The sequence below is a fragment of the Juglans regia genome, chromosome 10, assembly GCF_001411555.2.
Source record: "Juglans regia cultivar Chandler chromosome 10, Walnut 2.0, whole genome shotgun sequence".
NCBI classification, from domain to species: domain Eukaryota; kingdom Viridiplantae; phylum Streptophyta; class Magnoliopsida; order Fagales; family Juglandaceae; genus Juglans; species Juglans regia.
In genome coordinates this window covers 9,456,126-9,478,652 of record NC_049910.1, presented here as the reverse complement: position 1 = coordinate 9,478,652, position 22,527 = coordinate 9,456,126, and the positions used below count along the sequence as shown (strand labels likewise).

At 36.5% G+C, this 22,527-nt stretch overlaps 2 protein-coding genes across 2 annotated transcripts; one reads left to right on the top strand and one right to left on the bottom strand.

Annotated features, from left to right (window-relative positions):
- The first annotated feature begins 3,882 nt into the window (after window positions 1-3,882).
- On the top strand, window positions 3,883-9,776 carry LOC109009398 (acyl-coenzyme A oxidase 2, peroxisomal). Its single transcript, XM_018989857.2, has 7 exons — window positions 3,883-4,373; window positions 6,042-6,157; window positions 6,761-7,641; window positions 8,501-8,680; window positions 8,795-8,961; window positions 9,048-9,171; window positions 9,366-9,776. Exons 1-7 carry the CDS (start codon window positions 3,928-3,930, stop codon window positions 9,519-9,521), a joined length of 2,070 nt encoding a protein of 689 aa, XP_018845402.1. The 5' UTR covers window positions 3,883-3,927; the 3' UTR covers window positions 9,522-9,776.
- A 451-nt stretch (window positions 9,777-10,227) lies between these two features.
- Window positions 10,228-18,154, bottom strand: LOC109009396 (nitrate regulatory gene2 protein-like). The gene is made up of 6 exons (XM_018989856.2): window positions 17,916-18,154; window positions 15,822-17,644; window positions 15,569-15,649; window positions 14,202-14,416; window positions 11,214-11,437; window positions 10,228-11,111 (listed from the first exon to the last, which is right to left on the bottom strand). Exons 2-6 carry the CDS (start codon window positions 16,837-16,839, stop codon window positions 10,457-10,459), a joined length of 2,193 nt encoding a protein of 730 aa, XP_018845401.1. The 5' UTR covers window positions 16,840-17,644; window positions 17,916-18,154; the 3' UTR covers window positions 10,228-10,456.
- Window positions 18,155-22,527: the final 4,373 nt, after the last annotated feature.

Sequence of the window (22,527 nt, the reverse complement as noted above, 5' to 3'; positions counted from 1 at the left end):
AGTAATTTCCTTCCTCATCTCTGATTGCAATCTTAATGCTAATCTTGTAATGATTTCTGTCAACTGCCACATCCCAATTTATTTTGCAAAAATTTGGTGGAGGATTTTCCCAAGTGCCCGTTCTAACTATGTAGCTTTTGAGCCTGGTTGAGTGAAATTCTAACCCTGCAATATCATGTTGCATTTGATGAACTCTATGTAGAACTACGTTAGGATCAATAAGGAGGTTGTTGAAAACATGTTGATTCCTCCTCCACCGCAGGTTCCAACAAATTAAAGCCAGTTCTTTCATTTCATTCTTTTGTAGCTTGTTGAACATATTTGCCATTAACACCTTCACACTCTGGCATGAAGCCTTACTCTTTCGGATATTCTTTGAACTTTGACCCGAAATGTCTGCTGCAGAAATGCATTCCCATAGTATGTGTTCAGAGGTTTATAGTTCTCTTAAGTACATGAGATAGGTTTTATCAGTCAATATTTTCTTTTTGCAAAGATTGACTAAAACAAGTACGATAATTGATGAAATGTCTTCGTGCCAACAAATTTTTATGTTTCTTGTCGTAAACTAATCCTCACGCTTGCTTTCACTTTTACTCACTATTTCTATATATGTTTTTATTTATTTTTTCTTAGTATATGTATGATATACAAATGATGAATAGAAGAACTCTCAATAAATAAAAAGTATTACAATTATAAGTAGATTCTATAAAAATAAATACATAATTTTATATATACGTTAGATTTATTTTACACAATTTTATAAAAAAAAATTATGATTAAAACATTTCTCTTATTAAATTTATTAAAAAAAATACTCTAAAAATTTAAAAAAAAAGCGTGCTTGTTTCTTTTCTTTTTTTTTTTCTTTTTTTTTGAAACTGAAGTTACAACCGTGATTGATAAATATAGGAAAAAATCAAGATTATAAGCTAAACTATTCATCTGTTTGGGACTTCCTAGCACACAAATGTTTTTGTGACGGGAATTTTCTTAACTTCTACAAACTCTCTAATGACAAAACTTTATGAGATATGGACTTTGTAAGAATAGAGATTTCAATCCTGGTTTGTCTGTGAATATAATATTATGTAAAAACAATATAACCAACCCCTATCCTCCAAAGGAGGAGAGGGACAACCACCCCCATTCTCCAAAATAGGAGAGGGAAAACTATCCCCCATCCTCCAAAGGAGGAGAGGGTTCTCCTGCTATGGACAACAAGTCCAATTGTCTATTTATTTTTATTTTTATCTAACACAAGCAACAGAGTAGAAAAACATAGGAAAAATTGAAAAAACAGAAATTCAACAAAACAAAAACTTGAAATACACTGAAAACTGAAAAAACATTGAGCAAGGAGGCTGTAATGGCGCGTGAAGGACACGTGCCATGCTAGGAGTGTACCGGATTGTCGATCCTATGTGTAGTGGTGTGTGGAGGCCACGCGCACACTTTGACCCGCGCGTGTGGATCAAGCGTTGCTCCTTTTGGCGAAACCTTCGGCAGTCTAAAAGATCAGTGGCTTGGGAACCCCATGGTGGGGCGCATGGTGGTCACTGGCCACTGAAAAACATCAAACGCTGCTTCTCCATGCTTTGACCAGAAAAAAACAAAAACAAAACAAAAATATCGACTGAAAAATTAAACACTTGGAGAAAACTGCATCTGAGAGTAGGGGAGGAGGGAGGGAGGGAGGAGTCGAAGCTCCCATCCCCCTCTGAGTTGGTTGTCGGTTTGGGTTTCTAAAGAGAAGGTAGAACTTCTCTCTCTAGAAACACTTCAATACTAAATAAAAAATTAATAATGAAAGATCGGATTAGGAATAAAAATTGGAATTAGGTATGTATAAAAGAGCTTCCTATGTCTAAATTGTTTTGCAAATATTATTGCGTGCTTGTTTCTTATATATATATATATAATATATATTATTTTTTAAATCTCAGCTCACCTACAAGAGATGTGCCATCGATTTTTCTCTCGCGGCTATTGTTATTTTATTTAGTTTAGCGTATATTCCAACCGAAGTTATCCATAAGTCATAACCATTAACCTTATCCATTCCATTGCTTTGAATTCTCTCTCTTGCAAAATTTCATTTTCAATTCTGTTGATGTAATGTTTCGCGTGTCTGGGCCACTCTATGCTAGAAATACTCGGGCTCTTCCCTGCAAGGAGGAGAACGACCGTGATACCTCCGATGCTCAAGTTAGTCTAAGGTTGTGGAAGAAGAAGAAATAATAGAGACTAGAATGAGATAGCAACAATGTTCAAGTATGAGAGAGTAACCCTCCTCTTGGTGAAGAGATGGGTATTTATACATGACCGGGGTGGATCCCGAGGTGATAGCAACCGATGGCTACTCCGTACCGTGATCGCACGTTCCTGCTGAACCCTACTCCACGCCAATCTTGTCAATCCTAGCTTGGACCGTTGTAGGCATTCAGGTAGGCGCTCAATTGCATGCCGACCCTTAGGCGCATTAAATGCGACGTGGCTTCCTTGTGGCGTGCTTGCCTCCGATGCATTTAATGTGGCATGGCCCCAGGGTGGCTATGTCAAGGGTGAGGATGTCCCTGATGGTCGGCCAGCCCTGATTACCAAATTGCCTTATAAAGGCCGGGTGCCCCTTGGTCAATGGCCCTAATCTTGTGTCAGGTTATGTTGTTTACCCTTCTATCTCTTCAGAACATCTGATCTGACATTTCTCATCCAGAACTTCATGGGCTGGGTCGTTCCATCCCAGGTCCTGGATGTGGGCTTGGGCCTGGTGATTGACCCACCCCAAGTCTTGTGCATGGACCTAGGCTCAGTACCCCTCTCAGCCTTGTCCTTGGGGATTCTTCCCCTCACAAATTCTATTATCATCATAATAGAGAAATTCTATTTACAATCTTGAGTGAGGTGCAGTCCCATTGATAAATGGAGATAAAAAGAGAAAAAAATCATTTTAAAAATGATATTATTGTAATTTTAAAATTTTTTTAAACATAATTTGTATGGGCTTACATGAGCAGTCCTCATTTGTGGACTGTATGTAGACTAACTCATCATAATATATACGTAATAATTAAAAAAAACTTGACTAGCCAATTAGTCCATATGAATTAACATTATCTATAATGTTTTGATTTAAGTAATTTTATAATTAAATTAGAGAATATTAAATGTTTTGTAGATGGCATGAAGTGATCTAACAAAGTTTACATGTATTTATATATTTTTAAAATTTAAAAAGTATTTTCGTAAAATAAAAAGGAAAAAGAAATTCGGGTTCCATGTATGCATAGGAGAGATTGAATTTTGATGATGCATGTAAAGGAAAATGATACATGTATCATTATTTTTATAATTTTTTATATAATTCTATTTTAAATAAAAATATTTTATAAAAATATATTTATTTTAATAGAACAAAAATGTTAAATATCTCGAATATGTGTCTCAAAATTTTTTTTAATTTTATTTAGTGATTAAAAAAGTATTTTTTAATAATATTATGAATTTTTTATTTTTTTTATAAATATTTATGATATTTAAAAAATTATATAAAATAAAAAAAAATAAAAAAATAAAAAAATACTTTTTATCTATTCGATAGACTTTCGGCCTACTTCTCTCGATAGATGTGGCACTGGTCTTAATAGAAAGAGTCGTAGAAATGAAATACGTCGATCGTGCAAAATCAATCTGATCCAAGAAAGACAGCACTCGTCAACTTTGAAAGGCGCGCCGAAAAAAAAAAAAGACAAAATAACTGCCAACTTCCTCCGGCCAATACATTTTCGACACGTTCTCCTATATGGCTCGTGCCACGTCACCTCCTCTACCCTTGCTTGTATTATAAAACAACTGAAAGAGGAACCTACGATCAATTCTCCGCGTTCCCATACCTCTTTCTCCCTGCGAATTCTATCAGCAGAAATGGATACGCCAGATCTTAATCGGAATTGGACCGAAGACGAGGAAAATCAACCAATCGGCCGGAGAATCCAACGCCTGTCCTTGCACCTCACCCCGGTGCCGCGGCAGCTTGGCGACCTGCAGCTCCGGACGCTCACTTGCGCTGCCAGGACGAAGCTCAACGTGGACGCCAAAAGCTTGTCCTTTTTCATGAGAGGGAAGCACAGGGACATCCAGGAGAAGGTTTTCTATTTCTTCAACGCTCGACCGGAGCTTCAGACCCCCGTGGAGATCTCCAAGGACGACCACCGCGAACTCTGCATGAGGCAGCTTCTCGCGTTGGTCAGAGAGGCCGGGGTGAGGCCCTTCAAGTACGTGACCGACGAACCGTCTAAGTACTTTGCTATCTTGGAGGCTGTGGGGAGCGTGGACATGTCTCTTGGGATCAAGATGGGTGTGCAATACAGGTGATTGCTCTCTCAGCCTCATCATCTTTTGTTCGTGTTTAGTATTTTGTCAATGATTGCATCAGAACTTCTCATATTCTGGTGGAATTGTTGGGTATGAGAATTTTTTAAAACGTGGATTTGGTGTTGTTTGATTTAACATTTGGTGAATTTTGTTGTGGCAACAATTTGTATGTCTACTGGAAGTATAACCACGAATGCTTAATTTAACTACTATGTTCTGAGCTGATAATGGATATTTGATTACCATGGTTTTGAGTTGATTCGTTGTGCATACTTTTCCTAATGATACAGTGAGTTGATACAGTTTTTTTTTTGTTCATGATTTTTTTCAATTGCCTTTTAGATTACAATTGCTTTAGGGTTGAAAAAAACTCTCAATTTGATTGAGGTTACTTGAATCACATTAGTTAAATTTTAGGCCGAGTCTTGAATGGTTAGATCCCACCTAAGCCGCTCTTTCAGTGGTAATGTTCTTAGCTAGTAACTCTATCTTCATAGTTTTCAGCACTCATTTTCTGGGATGAAAAATGATTTGTACAATCCTAGAATGTGCAAGCTCACGTAGTCCCTTTAAAAAAAAGGTGGGACACTTGGGACCCACCTGAAACATCAACTTTTTTGTAGTGGGCCCCCACTTTTTGAAAGGAATTGCGCATGGATTTGCACATCCTAGGATTATTTCTAGCATTACTCTTCTAAGATAATTTACCCGGTGTGAGGTATCATATAAAAAATCTCCTGAACTACCATTTCTTTGGCAATATGCATAGGGCTGTCATCAGTTTGGTTCGGTCCAGGTTTTGTATATTTTCCAAAACAAACCAATTGGTTTAGTTCAGTGCTTTTGTACCCGGCAGTCAACAGGAAAGTCCTAAAAACCTATTCTAATCAGTTTGAAACCGTTCAGTTCAGTTTATGGTGTGATTCAGGTTGGAAGTTTACAACAAATTCAATTAAAATACAAAAAATCAACCAACCCAATAATGACAAAATTTCAATGACAACATATTCACCAATGCAATTATTATGTTAAGTTATATATTTGGTGTTAAATTTGGTTCTGGTGGGGAAAATACAAAACTCAAAACCGAACTGAAAAAACAGAAAATACCATTATAGAACTAAAACTGAACCAAGTAAAGGGAAATTATTTATTTTAAACACAAATTTTCAAGTCTAACCCAAAGACTTTGTTAATATTTATTTTACATCTTCAAATGATGATTGATAGTGAGGCAGGTTCCTCATTTGTATCATTAAAAAGATGAGCAGAAATTGGACTGTTCGAAATGTCTCTGCCGTTTTGTTCATTGATTCTAGTTTTGCACTGTCCTAGCTGTAAGCTTCATATGGTCAAAATGCTAGCTTTGGTTGAAAACTGACCAACCTGACCAGCATTATCAGACGCTCTCTCTCTCTCTCTCTCTCTCAAAAATTTTGGTTATGTAAGTCTTCTTTAAACTAACAAGTTCTTTTTAGCTCCTACATGGTGCTCGAATTCAGTTGTTGTATTTACTTGGGATGTTCATCTGCAAAAAACATTCACAGAATCTTTTCTTGTCCATTTTTTCCAGTGTTTTATTGTCCAGTTATATTTTCTTTCCAAAATAAGAACTGTATGATGGTCTCGCTCTCCTGTGTTGATTATCTATACTTCTGCTGCAGTCTCTGGGGAGGTTCTGTGCTCAATTTAGGAACTAAGAAACATAAGGTTAAGTACTATGATGGTATTGACAATATGGAATATCCGGGTTGTTTTGCTATGACAGAACTACATCATGGTAAGCTTGCCTCCTTGTCTGTTATTACTTTGTTCCTTGAATTTGTGATTCCTGCAACTAAGATGATCATTCTATTGCTGTTGTGTTCTTGGGATCTTCCTGCCATAGTTGTATACACCCTTCTTGCTTTTGTTGAGGAATTTATTGTATTCCAGCTCAAGCAATAACAACAAAGAACCAACTTTGCAGTTTTTGCTAATTTCATGGAATCTTTTGTCCTGAATCTAATTGTTGACATGATGAAATTTGATCTTAAGTAAATTAGGTTAGTTGCCTAACAGGCACTTTACAACTTGCCCGAGACATTTTAAGATAAAGCCCATTGGCTTGTATAAGTTTCTTTAGTGATTTGGAACGTTACTTTCACTGTATCAATATCAGAGAATGGAGTCACCTGTTATTTGCTTTCACCATCTACTTTTTTGTTCTCTCTCTCTCTCTCTCCCCACACCACCCCAAAATTTGGTTCCGATTTGGTTTTGTTCTTGATATGGTCAATATGTATTTCTTGTTGATGTTTCTTAGCTCTTTGTTCTTCATCATTGCCACTTTTCTTGGCATGCATATCTAACCTAAGCTGTCTTTTGTTTTTGTGCTTAAAAGGCTCAAATGTTCAAGGCCTCCAAACGGTTGCTACATTTGATCCAATCACAGATGAATTTGTAATTGACACACCCAATGATGGGGCCATCAAATGGTGGATTGGTAATGCTGCAGTTCATGGCAAGTTTGCCACTGTCTTTGCTAAGCTGATGTTGCCAACTCACGACACGAAAGGAGTTTCTGATATGGGAGTGCATGCCTTCGTCGTTCCAATAAGAGATTTGAAGACCCACCAAACACTTCCAGGGATTGAAATTCATGATTGTGGCCACAAAGTGGGCTTGAATGGTGTGGATAATGGAGCGTTGAGATTCCGTTCAGTCAGAATTCCTCGAGATAATCTCCTTAATCGATTTGGAGATGTCTCCCGAGATGGAAAATATACAAGTAGCCTCCCAACAATAAATAAAAGATTTGCTGCCACATTAGGGGAACTTGTAGGTGGGAGGGTAGGTCTTGCATATTCTTCAGTTGGTGTCCTTAAGATAGCTGCTACAATTGCAATCCGATATTCTTTATTGCGCCAGCAGTTTGGCCCTCCCAAGCAACCAGAAGTCAGTATTCTTGATTACCAGTCTCAACAGCACAAGCTCATGCCAATGCTGGCTTCAACTTATGCATTCCACTTTGCCACTTTGCATTTGGTGGAAATATATTCAGAGATGAAGAAGTCTCATGATGAACAATTGGTTGGCGATGTCCATGCACTTTCGGCAGGCCTCAAGGCATACGTGACATCTTACACTGCAAAGTCACTGAGCATCTGCAGGGAAGCTTGTGGAGGTCATGGGTATGCTGCTGTGAACCGGTTTGGTAGTTTGAGGAATGATCATGACATTTTTCAGACGTTTGAAGGGGACAATACAGTGCTGCTACAACAGGTTGCAGACAAATCCCATCCTGTTACACATTTTGCTCAAGACTTTGATGATGTAGACTCCTAGTTTGTTGCATCTGATAAAGCATGAGAGCACCTAAATTGATGGAGCTATTTTCAGAAGGGGTAGGAATGAATACAGGGTTAGTTTAGTACTAGAATAGCACTTCTCCGCCATATGGACCCACCCTGCCTTGTGCTGTTCCGAAGTGTAGTCAGGTGGAAACACAGAGCAGGGCTAAAAAATCAACATTATGCTACTCGAGTGGCTGATATTGTGAGGTGCCTGAAAAATAAAGACCCCAAATTAGGTTTGAAAAGCCAGTGTGAACTCAAGCTTCCGTGTATATTTTCTTAATAGCCTGTCCTTTAGTGTAAATTCAGGGTGAGCTGCCTGAACATTGCATCCTTTGCCATTCCAAGGCAGTAGAGGTGTGCTTCCAATAGATAAGATTATGCTTTGTGGTTACCTTCGAGGGTTCTAGCTTCCATTTATACATAGGAGACTGCTGTATGAACAAATTTTCTATGGAGACTTGGGTTTTGGGAAATATGAAATAATATGAAATAGAAGGGCACTATTTGAGCTATAAGTGAAATATGAAGTAGATGACTACCTTGCAGGGTTAATATATTCTGGGAAAAAACCCTTTCTTATGGCATTGCACTGTTAAGTAGATGAGTGCCAATTTTGAGCATCACTTGTCAGGATGCTAACATTCACCATAATTTCGTATCCCGTATTATGTATATGCACCATAATTTCGTATCCCGTATTATGTAAATGTGTTTGCAGTACTTGTAAACCTTAATTTCTCTCTTTTATGGAAACTAAACTCTTGAACCTTTCCCTTGTGATGCAGGTGGCCGCTGATCTCTTGAAGCAATACAAGGAGAAATTCCAAGGTGGGACACTTGCAGTTACATGGAACTACTTGAGAGAATCCATGAACACTTATCTGTCTCAGCCAAATCCAGTAACTGCTAGGTGGGAAAGTGAGGACCATTTGCGGGATCCTAAGTTCCAGTTGGACGCCTTCAGAGTGAGTTTTATCTCAGTTCTGCGATTTACAAAGTTCAATTGTTGTAAACAATGAATCCATACAGTTATGGCTTACATAAATTGCTGGTTGTGTTTTATTTCTTTTTTGTTGCAGTATCGAACATCTCGATTGCTTCAAAGTGTTGCTGTGAGACTAAACAAACACACCAAAACTCTTGGAAACTTCGGTGCTTGGAACAGGTGTTTGAATCACCTTTTGACGCTTGCTGAGTCCCATATTGAATCTGTCATCCTCGCAAAATTTATTGAATCGGTGAAGAGGTATCTCCTCTCCAAATCTGAGTCTCAAATATTCTTTTACATTTTCCTTCATGAATCTTGGGTTTTTAATTTGGTGTGATTGGCAGCTGTCCGGATGCAAGTTCCCGAGCTGCTTTGAAACTTGTTTGTGATCTCTATGCCTTGGATCGAATCTGGAAGGATATAGGAACCTACCGTAACGTTGACTATGTGGCACCCAACAAAGCTAAGGTATTCTACCATAAAGGCTAATGAATTTAAGAACGTTATTGATATTTTGAGATATGTTATACATACAGAATGCTATTGAAGCATGGGAAGATTTTGACCTGCCTTACTGCAGAAGAAGAACAAAATGTGACATTTTTTGTCTAATTATTCGTTATATCTTAAATAATTGATAGTTGCATATTTTTGTTTTGCAGGCAATCCACAAGCTCGCAGAATACTTGAGTTTCCAAGTGAGGAACATTGCAGGGGAACTTATAGATGCATTTGATCTGCCCGATCATGTTACACGGGCGCCTATTGCCATGCAGTCTGATGCTTACTCTCAGTACACCCAGTACGTGGGATTCTAATCCCTATATGGGGGGAAAAAAGCAGCATAAAATTCCATTCGAAATGATTGCTGATGTCCAAGTGTTTTTGATTCACCACCATGTTAAATAGGTAGTCAATATCGTTGGTCTGAAACCCATGTTGGCATCTCATTTCTCATAGGGGTTTGGGGAAGAATAATGTACTCAAAAGTTGAAACAATACGTTATACGTGATTGATTCTAATTTGTAATCATCACCAATTTTTTTAATTCGAAATACAAATTTTAATTATGAAAAATAAGTTGTACTATACGGGCTGATAGCACCTTCGCCTTGGCGGGTAGTAAGTACATCCAATTGTCTGACTACCATGAAAATCACCATATCTACACAAAATATAGGTGGATCTCCAGATCTACATCTACACGAAATATAAATCTACACAAAATCAACCCCAAAGAGGAAAGGACGTCCTAATTCAAAAAAAAAAAAAAAAAAAAGCCCTAAATCAAAACAAAAACCCTGGTGCTCATGGCAGACCAACAGCTATGGATTTTTGCCTTGGCTCTACGCCTGGAGAAGAAAGGAAAAAAGAAGAGAGAATTAGAAAGAAGAGAAAAACCAACCTTTTAATAGTGGTCTTTTTTTTTTTTTTAAATAAAATATGCATGGCGAAGCAACTTGATGCATGTAGTAAATCTATTGGCAATAATAAGGTTTGTTATCCTTTACCAAATCAGCTTGTAAGAAAAGTGAGTAGACAGACATGTTAGCATAAACTCCAGTGTGAAAAAAAGTTATCCGAACCCGTAAATTTAAGGATTTCACCTTGAGATTCCAAAAATCTAGCCAAACTAGCTAGTATTCTCTCACACAACTCCCCAAATATTTGATCCTACCAGTACTTTGCAACTTTAATGAAATTTACAAGTATCTAATTCCAACCACAAACTCCGATAATTGCATAAACGTTTTATGTTCTAGTTGGCCCACCTTTCAAATATCTAATTCGAGCTGTTTCACTTTGCTGTCTAATATCTTCATACATTTTCAATGAAGCCTCCGAAAACTTTTTCAGCTGATCAAGAATCTTTGTCAAACTTGTTTTTATGCTAAACAAATTGGAAGAAGCGTCATCATCCTTCTGATTTTCTTTGCTTTCTGGTTCTCCATTTTCTGCATCGCTAGGTTCCAGTTTCTTCTGTGGTTGTTCGGCATGTTGCTCCATCAACTGGTGCACCTCCAATAAAAATGTTTTGATTGCACAACTAAGTTCATCAGATGGCAAAGCTTTAAGCCCAACTGACCAATCACGACAGAGAACAAATACAGGTGGTGCCAGAACTCGACGAGGGGATAACGGCTTTCTGGCCCTGGAGCGTTCTCGTGGCTGTAGGATGCAGTTTTGCAGCCAACCATTGAGAGCTTCCACATATGATGTGAGACTGTTAATCCAATCAGCAAAACTTAAGCCAAAGCATTCAGTCTCATATAGGAGTTGAGACATTATCTGACCATGGGTATTTCCTTGGGGAGTTCCTGCCGACGTCCTTGAATGGTATGCCAATGAGATGGTGATGTACTGTGCATGATGGCATTCAAGCATGGCCTTCCACATTCTGGTCAATCTACATAGTCTCATAGTTAACTCATAATTAGTCCAGAGTAAAATCCTGATGGAATAAAAAGTATTAGGAATAAATTTGGTGTAGAAAACAATATTTGTTTACCCCATGATCAACTCTACCAATTGTGGTTGCAGCTCTTCATCCCTAATTTTCTCAATTCGCTTAGATATTGAATCAACAGAGTGAATTGCCACCCTTATTTGTGAGTGAAGATCCTTCACAATTGCCCGGGTTTTGTCAATAACTGGACTACTACAATCCTTTGCAAACTGCTGCCTAAGCTGATCACACTTCCGATCGTACTCCTTCCTGATAGATTCACTGGCCTACCAAGAATCAAAAGGTGAAAAAGTCATAAGCAAGGAGTTGCATCATTTATAAGTGCTTTTTTTTAAGAGCTCCTTGTTCCATTTTAAGTGTGTCCTAAGTGAAGATGCCAAAGTTGAAAAGTGGACCAGTTTGCCAGCCAACATTGAGCTCCCCACAACTGGGTAATTGATTTCCTTCGATAAAAAACTATAGCAGTACAAAACAGAGTATCAATGCAGCCCACAAATAAGTCTGACAGCAGGGCCAAACAAACAAGGTCAACAAAATCAGCAAGTGCGGTGACTAGACCTACTTCAACCTACAAAGATAAAACCATCACAATTTCAGAGCAATTAGTTTCAATGAATGCAACCCACTCCATTTACACAGATAAGAGAAAGAACAGTTAAGTGCATATCACTTCCAGTAGATGCAACACAACTAGAACACCCCAACTGTAGCATTTAGACATCCATGCTCAATCCATCCGGTAGCACTAAATCACATCCTCAACAAAATGCAGCAGCCATTAGCAAATGAGTCAACCAAAAAGATGCCAAAAGAAGCACCAATCCTAGAATCCAATAATAGCATCTATATACTATATCATTTCCATAGCATGGAGCTTTACTTTCTATAAAGCCACGTCATCCACTATCTTATTATACTATAACTAAATGAAAATTAAACCATATATTTCACTACGTTAAACTTATTAGATGAAGAATAATATACCCAATTAAATTTCTAATTTTATTTAAACTTAAATTAATTAAATGATAAATAAAATGTCTTCTAAAGAGAAAAATCCACTTGAGAAAGAGTAGAGGCATGAAAAACCTCATTACTTGATGATATTGTAGAAAAAAGGGCTCAGAAAGATAGGCTCATAAGCTTTTTTCTCAGTTTTTACTGGTACAAGGTATAAAGTGAATCTAAAAATTTTTATCTGAAACTGTTACCACACACCACGTGGGTTTGCGACTAGCTCTCCATACAAGCAAGCCAAACAAAAAAATTAACAACCTTCTTAAAATACAAACAAACAAAGAGGCCCCATCTGCATTTTATGATACATTGATCCTGCAGAAACAAAAAAAGTACAGCACTCCGGTACACAACATTATCCAGACACATCAGAATTGAATGCCTTCAGAAAAGTCCCAAATCAATCAACAATATAGACATCTAGCTGCTAAGTTAAGCCCGGTTTGGATACAAAAATGTCTCCAACTCATTTTATCTAATCTTTTTTTTTTTTTTTCCTAAGTAACTCATTTTATCTAATCATTACAATTTTTCCAAATTCCCACATAGAATATAATACACAATTCAACTTGTTCAAATCTCAAAACAATAATAATATTAAAAAATAATATTCTAACAATATTTTATTCAACTTTCATCTCAACTCATTTGATCTCAACTCACTATCCAAACCTCACCTTAGATAGTGACTGTTTCTTGGCATATTTGAAACTCCAGCTAATGAGAACTCTGAGTAGACATTCTCTCTCAAATCCAGACACTCAAATCCGCAAGTGCTAAAATATAGTTGGCATCATATTAAAATATCATTTAACAAATTTTGGATCATCTTTTCCATGTAAGAAAATACAGTTGAACAAGGCTCCTGTATGTGTGGCTTTCTTTGTTTGGATGACAACATTAAAGAAGATTCTCCCTTTGGATAATCTAAGGAAGTGGCGTGTTTTAATGATTAATTGGTGCTGTATGTGCATAAAAAGTAGAGAATGGTTCGCCATATTTTACTTCATTGTAAGGTAACATAACTATATGTACAGGCTGCAGTGGGCCATGCCTCGACAGGTAATGGATATGCTAGCATGCGAGAAAGGCTAGGATTGGAAATCTACATAGTGTGAATATATGGAGAATGATTTTGTCATGTTTGACATGGTCTATTTGGAGGGAAAGAAATTATCAGAGCTTAAGGATTGCAAGAGGATAATGGAAGAACTTAAAAGAGTTTTTTTCCTCAATTCTCTTTATCATAGGATGAATGCTCATGTTTCTTTTGATTCTAGTTTTCAGGATTTTCTTGCACTTTTCTCTCGTGGTTTAGGCGCATCTCCTACAGACTCCCTGTATACTTGGGTAGCACCTCTATAGCTTTTCTTCAATAATATTTTCAACTTATATACAAAAAAATGAAAACAAGACTCTTTTGCTTCTCATAAGTTGAAGGGTAGGACAATTACCAAAAAGCATTAAGCTCCTAAATATCAAAGAATCATATCTAACTCTTAACAAAATTGGCCTCTATGCCATGTGCAATCTTCCACAAACAAGTATATTTACTCTTTTTGTCCATGTAGAAAAGACAACACTATTAATCATGAAAGGAAATGAAATATTATTCCATGAATGATCTTTTTATATTTAACAGGTTTTCAGACTAGTTTTTACATCACATTGAAGTATAACTTAATAACATGACATAATACACTAGAATGTCATGGATATGGTTCAAAACGTAAATAAAAGATATACCTTCCCAAAACAAGATACAGAATGTGGTCTAGATCTGAAATCAAGATAAAACCACTTACTTTTGAGAGGCCTATCAAGATGCTATTGTTAATAGAGTTCCCTGAAAATGGCTCATTTTAGATTTACATTTATGCCCCAAATCATGAGATTGTGACAAGTTTATTACTTAATAATGCCCCATTGAATGCATCGCCAGATCCCAGATAATCAAGAGGACCAAGAAGATGTTTAGACTTTTATATGAATAAAGTAGCTTCAACCAAGTACCTTTATTTCATCATAAAGTTTTCTCTCCCATGCATATAGCCGGTCTAGGGTTGAGGCATGGCTTCCTGCAATCATGCAGAACTCTTCAACAAAATCATTTCTGCTGTCATCATTATCTTCTTTTGATGCTGGAGCAAGAGGAATCCTAGATGAGGATGACCTTGAAGATGTTGTTCGCTTCCATGTTATAACCTTTGTTACATTTTGTGAAGGTTCTACACAAACACGGAAAATAAATATGAAGGCAAGGGCAGGAAATTTGCACTGTAGTTGCCCATGACAAAAGTTGTCCTTCATTAAGCCTGATGAGTCTTAGTTGGTTGAACATTATGCAGGCGATGGCCATATTAATTGAAAACAATAAATCCCACACTAAAGCAAACAATCTATTAAGATATACTATTACCTAAAAAAGTCTCGCAATGTTTTGTACCATAGATACAACTTCTTGCCACTACTTTAAAGATGACTGCCATACCCGTTTTTTTCTAAGGTTCAACACAGCTAAAAATTGTTTACCACATAAATGGATTTACCATTAGCGTTTTAGGGATTATGATTGAAACTGTATAGAACTTCGTTTGTTTTCGCAGATTAGATGAGATGAGTTGAGATAAAAGTTGAAAGTTGAATAAAATATTGTTAAAATATATTTTTTTAATATTATTTTTGTTTTGAAATTTGAAAAAGTTGAATTGTTTATTTATTTTGTATGGAAATTTGAAAAAGTTGTAATAATTAGATGAGATAAGATGAAAAGTTTTGCGAAAGTGAATGAGGCTAAATGTCCACGGCTAAAACCTAAGAACACCTTAGAATCGTAAATCAATTTGTTGATGTGTTATGTGCCTGAAAGTAATGGAATGCAATGGAAGGCTGCTGTATTGAAGGTGAAGTGCAGAAAGATCGACAGTTATGTTAGTTGTTAATACAGTGTCGTTTTCTTTTAATGAATTGGTTAAATACGGTGTCGTTCTTCTACTTGTATTAGCAGTGATGTTAGTTTACATACGGTGTCATTTCTTTTAATGAGTTGGTTGAATACGGTGTCGTCTTGTACTTGTATTGGCAGTTATGTTAGTATACGGTGTCGTTTTAATATTCATTCTAGGAGATTAAGCACGACTGTGTTTAATCTTTCCTATACATTGTATTCTCACAGATGCAGTATAAAGAGGTAGCCATGAGTTGGGATTGAGGCCAACTCTGGTATTCAAGTGCTAATTCTCTTCTTCTTCTCTCTCTCTCTCTACTTCTTGATCATCTTTCTGGAGGCCTGACTCCCTCGAAGTAGTCATCACTAATAAAGAAATCAATTACAGAACAAGGGTCCATCACATGATGCTAGGTGAAAAGCTAGAAATTACCGTGAGTAGCAAGTGCAGTTTTCCAACGGCAGCAAACAAGCTGGAAAGCCCCCCCCAAAAAAGCCAAGGCAGATGAATTCCCTACGAAAGTTTAGTTGTTATTTGAAACTAGCAGAAGACATTTCAGTAACTATAAAAATTTGAGCCACAAAGTTATAAACGGAATTTTCAGTACAGAATACACAAATTTAGAAAACAATACAGCACTATTTGAGTGATAATACGCAATTCTCTCATTTAAAAAAATGACTACCTTTTGCCTCAGAATATCCAACCCTGATTGTGTTTGCCTCTAGCATCCTGGAGACCTCCCTACCGGATTCAGAAGCTCGAAAGAAGCGATTCTCTATATCCTTTATGCTCGAAAGAAAATCTTTAGCTCTGTGAGTAATGAATTCTGAAGGATCCTCTCTTTCTGCAGATAATTCCTTCTCTACCATGGTTTTCTCCCTCTTTGAACCAGACTGTTCTAGAGCAACTGAAACATTACCTGCCAAAGTCTCAGATGACCCGTTAATATTATTAGCTCCCGATTCTAGCCTGCTGACTTTACCAGAAACCGTTTGTTCAGAACCTTCAACTCCTCTAGAGGTAATTAAATTAGCATTATGCTCTACAGATACATAATTGCTATTATTTCGAGTAGCCATATTACTGGGGATTTTACCAGCCTTAAAGGTTCCTTCATGAAGTTCATTAGCCCCATTGCTCTTGAAATGTCTCCATCCACTCATATCATCTGAATTCATATCCAATCCGCCGTGCCCCATAAATCTAAAGCTCTCACTATCATCAATGGGGTCAAAGAAATCCCACGAGCCTGACTCAAGAGGAGGTGGAGGTGGTGGTGGGAATGGAAATGCCATCAATTCCTCATCCACAAAACCATTACCACCACTCGGATTGACCATAACAGTCACAGCAGCACTGGCCCCTGACCTCATATAACTCAAAGCCGCCACGGGTGGAGAAAGGGAGCTCTCATTGTGCAGCGGAGAGTCCGAGACTTCAGCAACATGTGACGGAGAAGGAGACGGGTATGACGAATGTGATGGGGTCTTATCCGAGGTCGACAGAGACGACTCGATCATAATCTCTGCCTCGGCCGACCGCCGAAGAGTAATGCCGATGTTTCTAAGGGATTGGATGTAAGATACATGAGCAGCTGCTAGGGAATACCTTGAATCAATAGCCTGCTTGATGAATCTCATACGCTCTCTGCAGAGACGGAGAGCTTCATTTTTCTCAGTTTTGGAGTTCGCACAACCCATTTTTCGCCAAAATTTTGAGGATGCGGTCAAAAAATTTAATTCATTTTATTTCACAAAATAAACAAAAACGCAGATGAACAAAACCAGAAAGAGCCTAAAGATTCAACTTTCCAGCTCGACATCCCCAATCCCAAAGGCTTCAAAGTGCATCTCTCTGCAGTACCGACTGAAATTCCGATTGAGAAAAGCTTGAACGAAGCTAAGAATTTGGACAAGGGATATTTACCAAGTAAACAAACAGTCCTTCGAAATGACCAAGAATTTCAGTTCAATAGAGCCACCAAGAGCCTAAGCAACCAACATTTCAGTGAAAATTGGACAACTCGCCTCATGAAACAAACCGTAATTTGCAGAGCCACTTCCTTAGGACCTTCAAAACTTTTTGACAGTAAAGGGTACAAGAAAATGCACAAGCAAAGAGCCCTTATTTTCTACGAACCCTAACCTTGTGGGCTTGAACAGAGGAAAACAGAGCAACCTTTTCCAACAACCAAAAGGCAAATGGCTTCTGCACCAAACAAGAAGCCCACTGGGCGAAAAGGCATGGTTCAGAAGAAAGGAAAAATCCCGATCGTGAAAATAAGAGTAAATCGTAGGAGTTCCTTTCACACACTGCTCAGCGCCAAAAACAGAGAACTAGTTGTTTCCATGAAAGAGAGAGAAAAGCAGAGCAAGCATGAGAAGTAGCTGGTTCCTAAAATCGAAGCCATTAACGGAAACCCAAACAGACCTAAAGCAATTAATGGGGGAACCTCAGCGTATCAGCATCCTTTCGGTGAGTCTGGGACCATGATTTTCCATAGTGCTGGAATGATAAAAGATAGATATTTAGTACTAAAGCAAATGTGAAAATGCAGGGAGAGAGAAAAAAAAAAAAAATCTGCTACAGCTACTGTTAATACTACAGAGAAGGAGCCTCGAGATGTGTGTCTAACATGGGAACCATTCATTCATTGCAGTTCATTTATAACCATTGATGAAATCGTAAAAAAGAAGAAAAAGAGGGAGGGCCTTGATTTTTTCTGTCCAGAAAAGGATTCTCTCTCTTTTCTGCTATTAATGTTCAAGGAGTGTACCTTGGTGGTGGGTTACAGAGCCAGAGCGGAGGGTTGAGCTCATTTTTTCTTATAAAAACCACAGAGAAAAACTTTGCTTTATAGAGAGCACAAAGGGTGAGAGCTGTCAGGCAAGAATTCCTGTTTTCATTGGAAAAAGGTGGGTTTAGCTGACATGTTTGGCATTAGGTTTTCCCGAGGGACGGACTCTCTAACGGCTCCTTTATAGAATCCGGTTTTTGGGGGTGATTGGCTTCCTTTTTCTAATTCCTGCATCAGAAAAGGAAAAGATGAAAAAAAAGGAGCAAAAAGTATTAGCAAATGCCTTTTATTGGAGGATTGTGATTTGTGGCAACCTTACAGCTAACGGTACAACAATTTGCCAGGTTTCAACAGTGTAATGGGACAGAGAGAGTGGGACTTGGATGACCAGTGAGGCCACAGTTCTTTTTTGTTTGCCATCAAAGGTCATGAATTCATTGACTGACTGGCTATAATGTTCTTGGTTTTATTTCATTATCCTGTTTATTTTAAAATCTTGATGAGCCTTGCAGTATGATGTACTTTAATCTTAATGCAGTCTGGGAGAGAAGCGACCCATGTCATGGAATCTGGGTGAACAGAATAGAACCCCAGTTTGATGAAGTTCATTGTTTGATAAGCTGTACAGAGATCCGGATTACTTAAGCAGAAAAGCCCAACAAGAAGATTTTTCTTTCAAGAAACATGAAATTGGAAGAAGAAGTTGAGAAAGGAGGTTTGAGATCAGAAGATGACACACGTTTATGCATGTGGGGTAATCTATCTCAAATGTGGCTGTAATTTTTTTTTTTGTTTTGATGCCATAGACCTACAATGAGCTGCCCGTCAAACGCTTTTGCTTGTCATTTGTCTTTTCCCAAATAAAGATAAAAGGGAAAGGGCAAAATCACACTAATTAAGATTTACCTATTTCAACTTGTAATCATATCCTCGAAATGCTTGGATGCCAAAGTGCCCTTTCTTCCATCTTTAGGCCGTATAAAGAATTGCGGAACAAGGAGGGACGCAATAACCTCATTGGCCAATTAACCTTTGCTTGCCCTTAATTTTTTGTAAAATAATGTTTATAGTCATAAAATATGTGAGCACCACGTATTTATTTTAAAAATTGAAAATAAATATAAAAAATAATAATTTTTTAATAATAGAACAAATTCTTTTTCAAAAAGAATATACAAACTATGATACTTGCATAATTCATGACTATATAAAAAATTATTATAATATTTTACTTTCATCTTCCATTTTAGACAATTGTACTATCTTTTGCCAATTCTAGTAGGGGAAGGAGCCTCGATATCCCTTTTCTATCAAACTTCTGTCGTCATTATAATATTTTACTTTCATCCCTCCATTGCTGTGTCTTTTTCCTGCTGTACCGATTTACTTGGTCCACAAAGTAGGAATTAATCCCTCTCTTTGTAATCTTCTCTTTATTTAATATAAATTAGCATTTACCCAAAAAAAGAGACAGTATCTTGTTGCTTTCTACGTTTAAGGTTAGTGGCATTCATGTTGTGAGAACAATAATTTATGAGAAATGATTTTTACAATTTTTAAATAAATAAATCTCATACAAGTTTTTGTAAAAAAATAGATCCTACCTTAAAAAAGTATAAAAAAAATTATTATTTATTAATAGAATACTAGAATCTATTTTTTTACAAAAAATTTATATGAGACTTATCTATTTAAGACTTATATTTAACATTATTCTTAATTTATATCTTCCTTTCCTTCGTTCATGCCAATAATTTTTTTGTTTTTTTTAATGGAAAGCTTTCATTCATTCCATCCAAATTACACCATCTAATCCACAAATACATTTTGGGAAATAAAGGGTGGATGCATAATACCATCAAATCATCACATGATCCCCCAGATTTTGCAAAGGCTACCTAACTCGTGCGCCGACTCATTGTCTTCTCTTCCAACACGGATCAATTCATTCGAGCGCAAACTTTGCCACAGAAGTTAAATGTCCTCAATTATTATAGCCTAGTTTATTTTTACAATTTTTTTCAATTCAATTCATCTCAATTTATCTAATTATTATAATCTTTCTAAATTTTCATATAAAATAAAATAAACAATTCAACTTTTTTAAATTTTAAAATAAAAATAATATTAAAAAAATAATTCTAATAATATTTTAATTAACTTTTAATTCTAATATCAACTCAACTTATCTTATGTCATGTTATCTGTAAAAACAAACGAGATTCTAGAATTATGATACAAACATGCTTGATTTACACTGATGGAGGCCAGAATTGTGTTGTTGTTTATTACTGTTCAAACAACCTCACATTCGAAACTTTTTTCTTCATCATTGCAAAATCAAAGTTCTAATTAATTCTAAAGGCGTATATGTTCTGGGTAAGAAGTTTCTCGCAACTTGAAAGTGTATCTCGAATGATCTAAAGATAAATTCTCTAAGTCTGATAGTTTTAAGAATGTGAATGCAGAATTTTGAATCTTAAACGTTTAGTTTATATAGCTTATCACTATGTCACCCTTACATCTTCTCCAAGCAATTCAGTGTATTAATTTTTGCGCATCATCTATTTGGGCGCCCTATCAAAAGCAAGCCATCATACCCTACTACGTAATAATATGAAGGAGTTGATAACATAAGTGAGAATTGCTCGAGCCATAACTTTTATCCACATCTCACAACAACCTGCTTGAATTTTCTGCCAAAGTCAAATGTTCGTCTGTTTCCACAACTCATATACTGTATAAAGGAAGGAAAAATTTAAATATAAGCGATTTTGCACACTAATATGCGCATTCATTCAATATGATTGGTCAGAAAGTAGATTTTATTGAAAACAATACTAATTTAAATTTAGAATATAAAGACAATAATATTAATACGCAGATTGTTACATAACAAAACTCAAAAAGGAAAACGAGCTTCTTGTCATACTGTTACCACACTTGCTTAGCCTTCTCGGTGAAGTTTTTAGTTCTTCTAAACATACAAGGAAAAGCTAGAGAGAGAGAGAAGGAGAGAAGAGATCACCCTATCTCAATTCTCTAGAAAGGATTTTTGGGCCGATCACCATTGATATAGTGTAGAGTAGTATTTACAATGACTAATCTTAAATATAAATTGAGTAATGCTATATACAGTCGTTAAATGTGCAAACGTCGTATAGTCGCTTTGAAAAAGAGTGGGGTCTACTATTAAAAAATTAATTTCTTTTCATATGAGTCCCATATTTATTCACTTTTTTCAAAACGACTACACGGGACTTGTATACTCACGACTGTAAGTATAATTTCTCATATAAATTTAGGACATGCCGTCCTAAAAAAAAATTAAGCCTAGCATGAAATTTCATATGAGTTCTACTTTTTATGACTTATGTTACGGACAAGCTAACACAATATAACCTAGACTTAAATTTATTCGAATATCCTCTCAAATTTAATATTTATAAAAGTAAAAGCCAATTACAAGAGTTTAGAAATGTTGCGAGCTGTTATATAATCTTAATCCCACATGAGGTAATTTAATTATTTGATTAAAAATAGCATATCTAAGCTAGACCTACAGTTTATATAAGACTTACAAACTAATTAAATTACCTCAAATCACTGTCTTTCTCTTTTTTCTCCTTCCCTAATCTCTCAATGGATAATGCTATCTGGGTGAGTACCCAACAGTGTATTTTGTTTTTTTATTTTTTAAAAACACTAAAACATAAAACACACAAATGATTGATTTAGAGGAAATTTGAATAGTGAGTTGAGTTGAGTTGAGTTGAGTTGAGATGAGATGAGATGAAATAAGAGTTGAAAGTTAAATAAAATATTATTAGAATATAATTTTTTAATATTATTTTTATGTTCGGATTTAAAAAATTTGAATTATTTATAATTATATTTTGTTTAAAAATTTAAAAAATTCTAATGATTAAATGAAATGAGTTAAGATAAACTTATCATCCAAATAACGACCTTAAAAAAAAACTACTAGATACAATTGTTCGTACAGTTAATAGATGGGCCTAGCATTATCCTCTCTCAATATCATTCTGGCTCTGGTCCATGTCGAAGCTGTTTGGATCAGGACCTAGTTCTTGCTCGTCTCTGACCTTCAGAGGTCCAAATGCTGGATCCCTTCCGATTCTATTCTAACGAACCACAATTCCCAAACCAAAGGGGCAAAAGAAGAATCTAGCCTCATTAGTCCATTGGGCTCCGGGTTTAACTCATACTAAGCCCAATCAATTTATTTCAATAACTTTGAACAAATATCGCATTGATCCGTTCTACCCTCTTTCTTCCAATTCAAAGCTCAATGTTATGAACCCTAAGTGCTGAGAGGAAAAACAAAGTGAAGAAGGGGAAGAACTGAAGTGTTCTGCGAACTGAGTTGAAGTGAAGAGGTCTTTGCTGGTGGAACATTGTCGTCCTTAGTTATCTAGTGGGTCTTACGTTGTTGTAGTGTCATGTGTTACTAAATGTAAGACGCAGCGTTTTGGTATGGATAAGCCAAAACGGTGCGTTCCAATTAGTTGAGTTTTATCTTAGGTTTGTATAAAACATACCGTTTTGGTATATACAAAAACGGTACGTT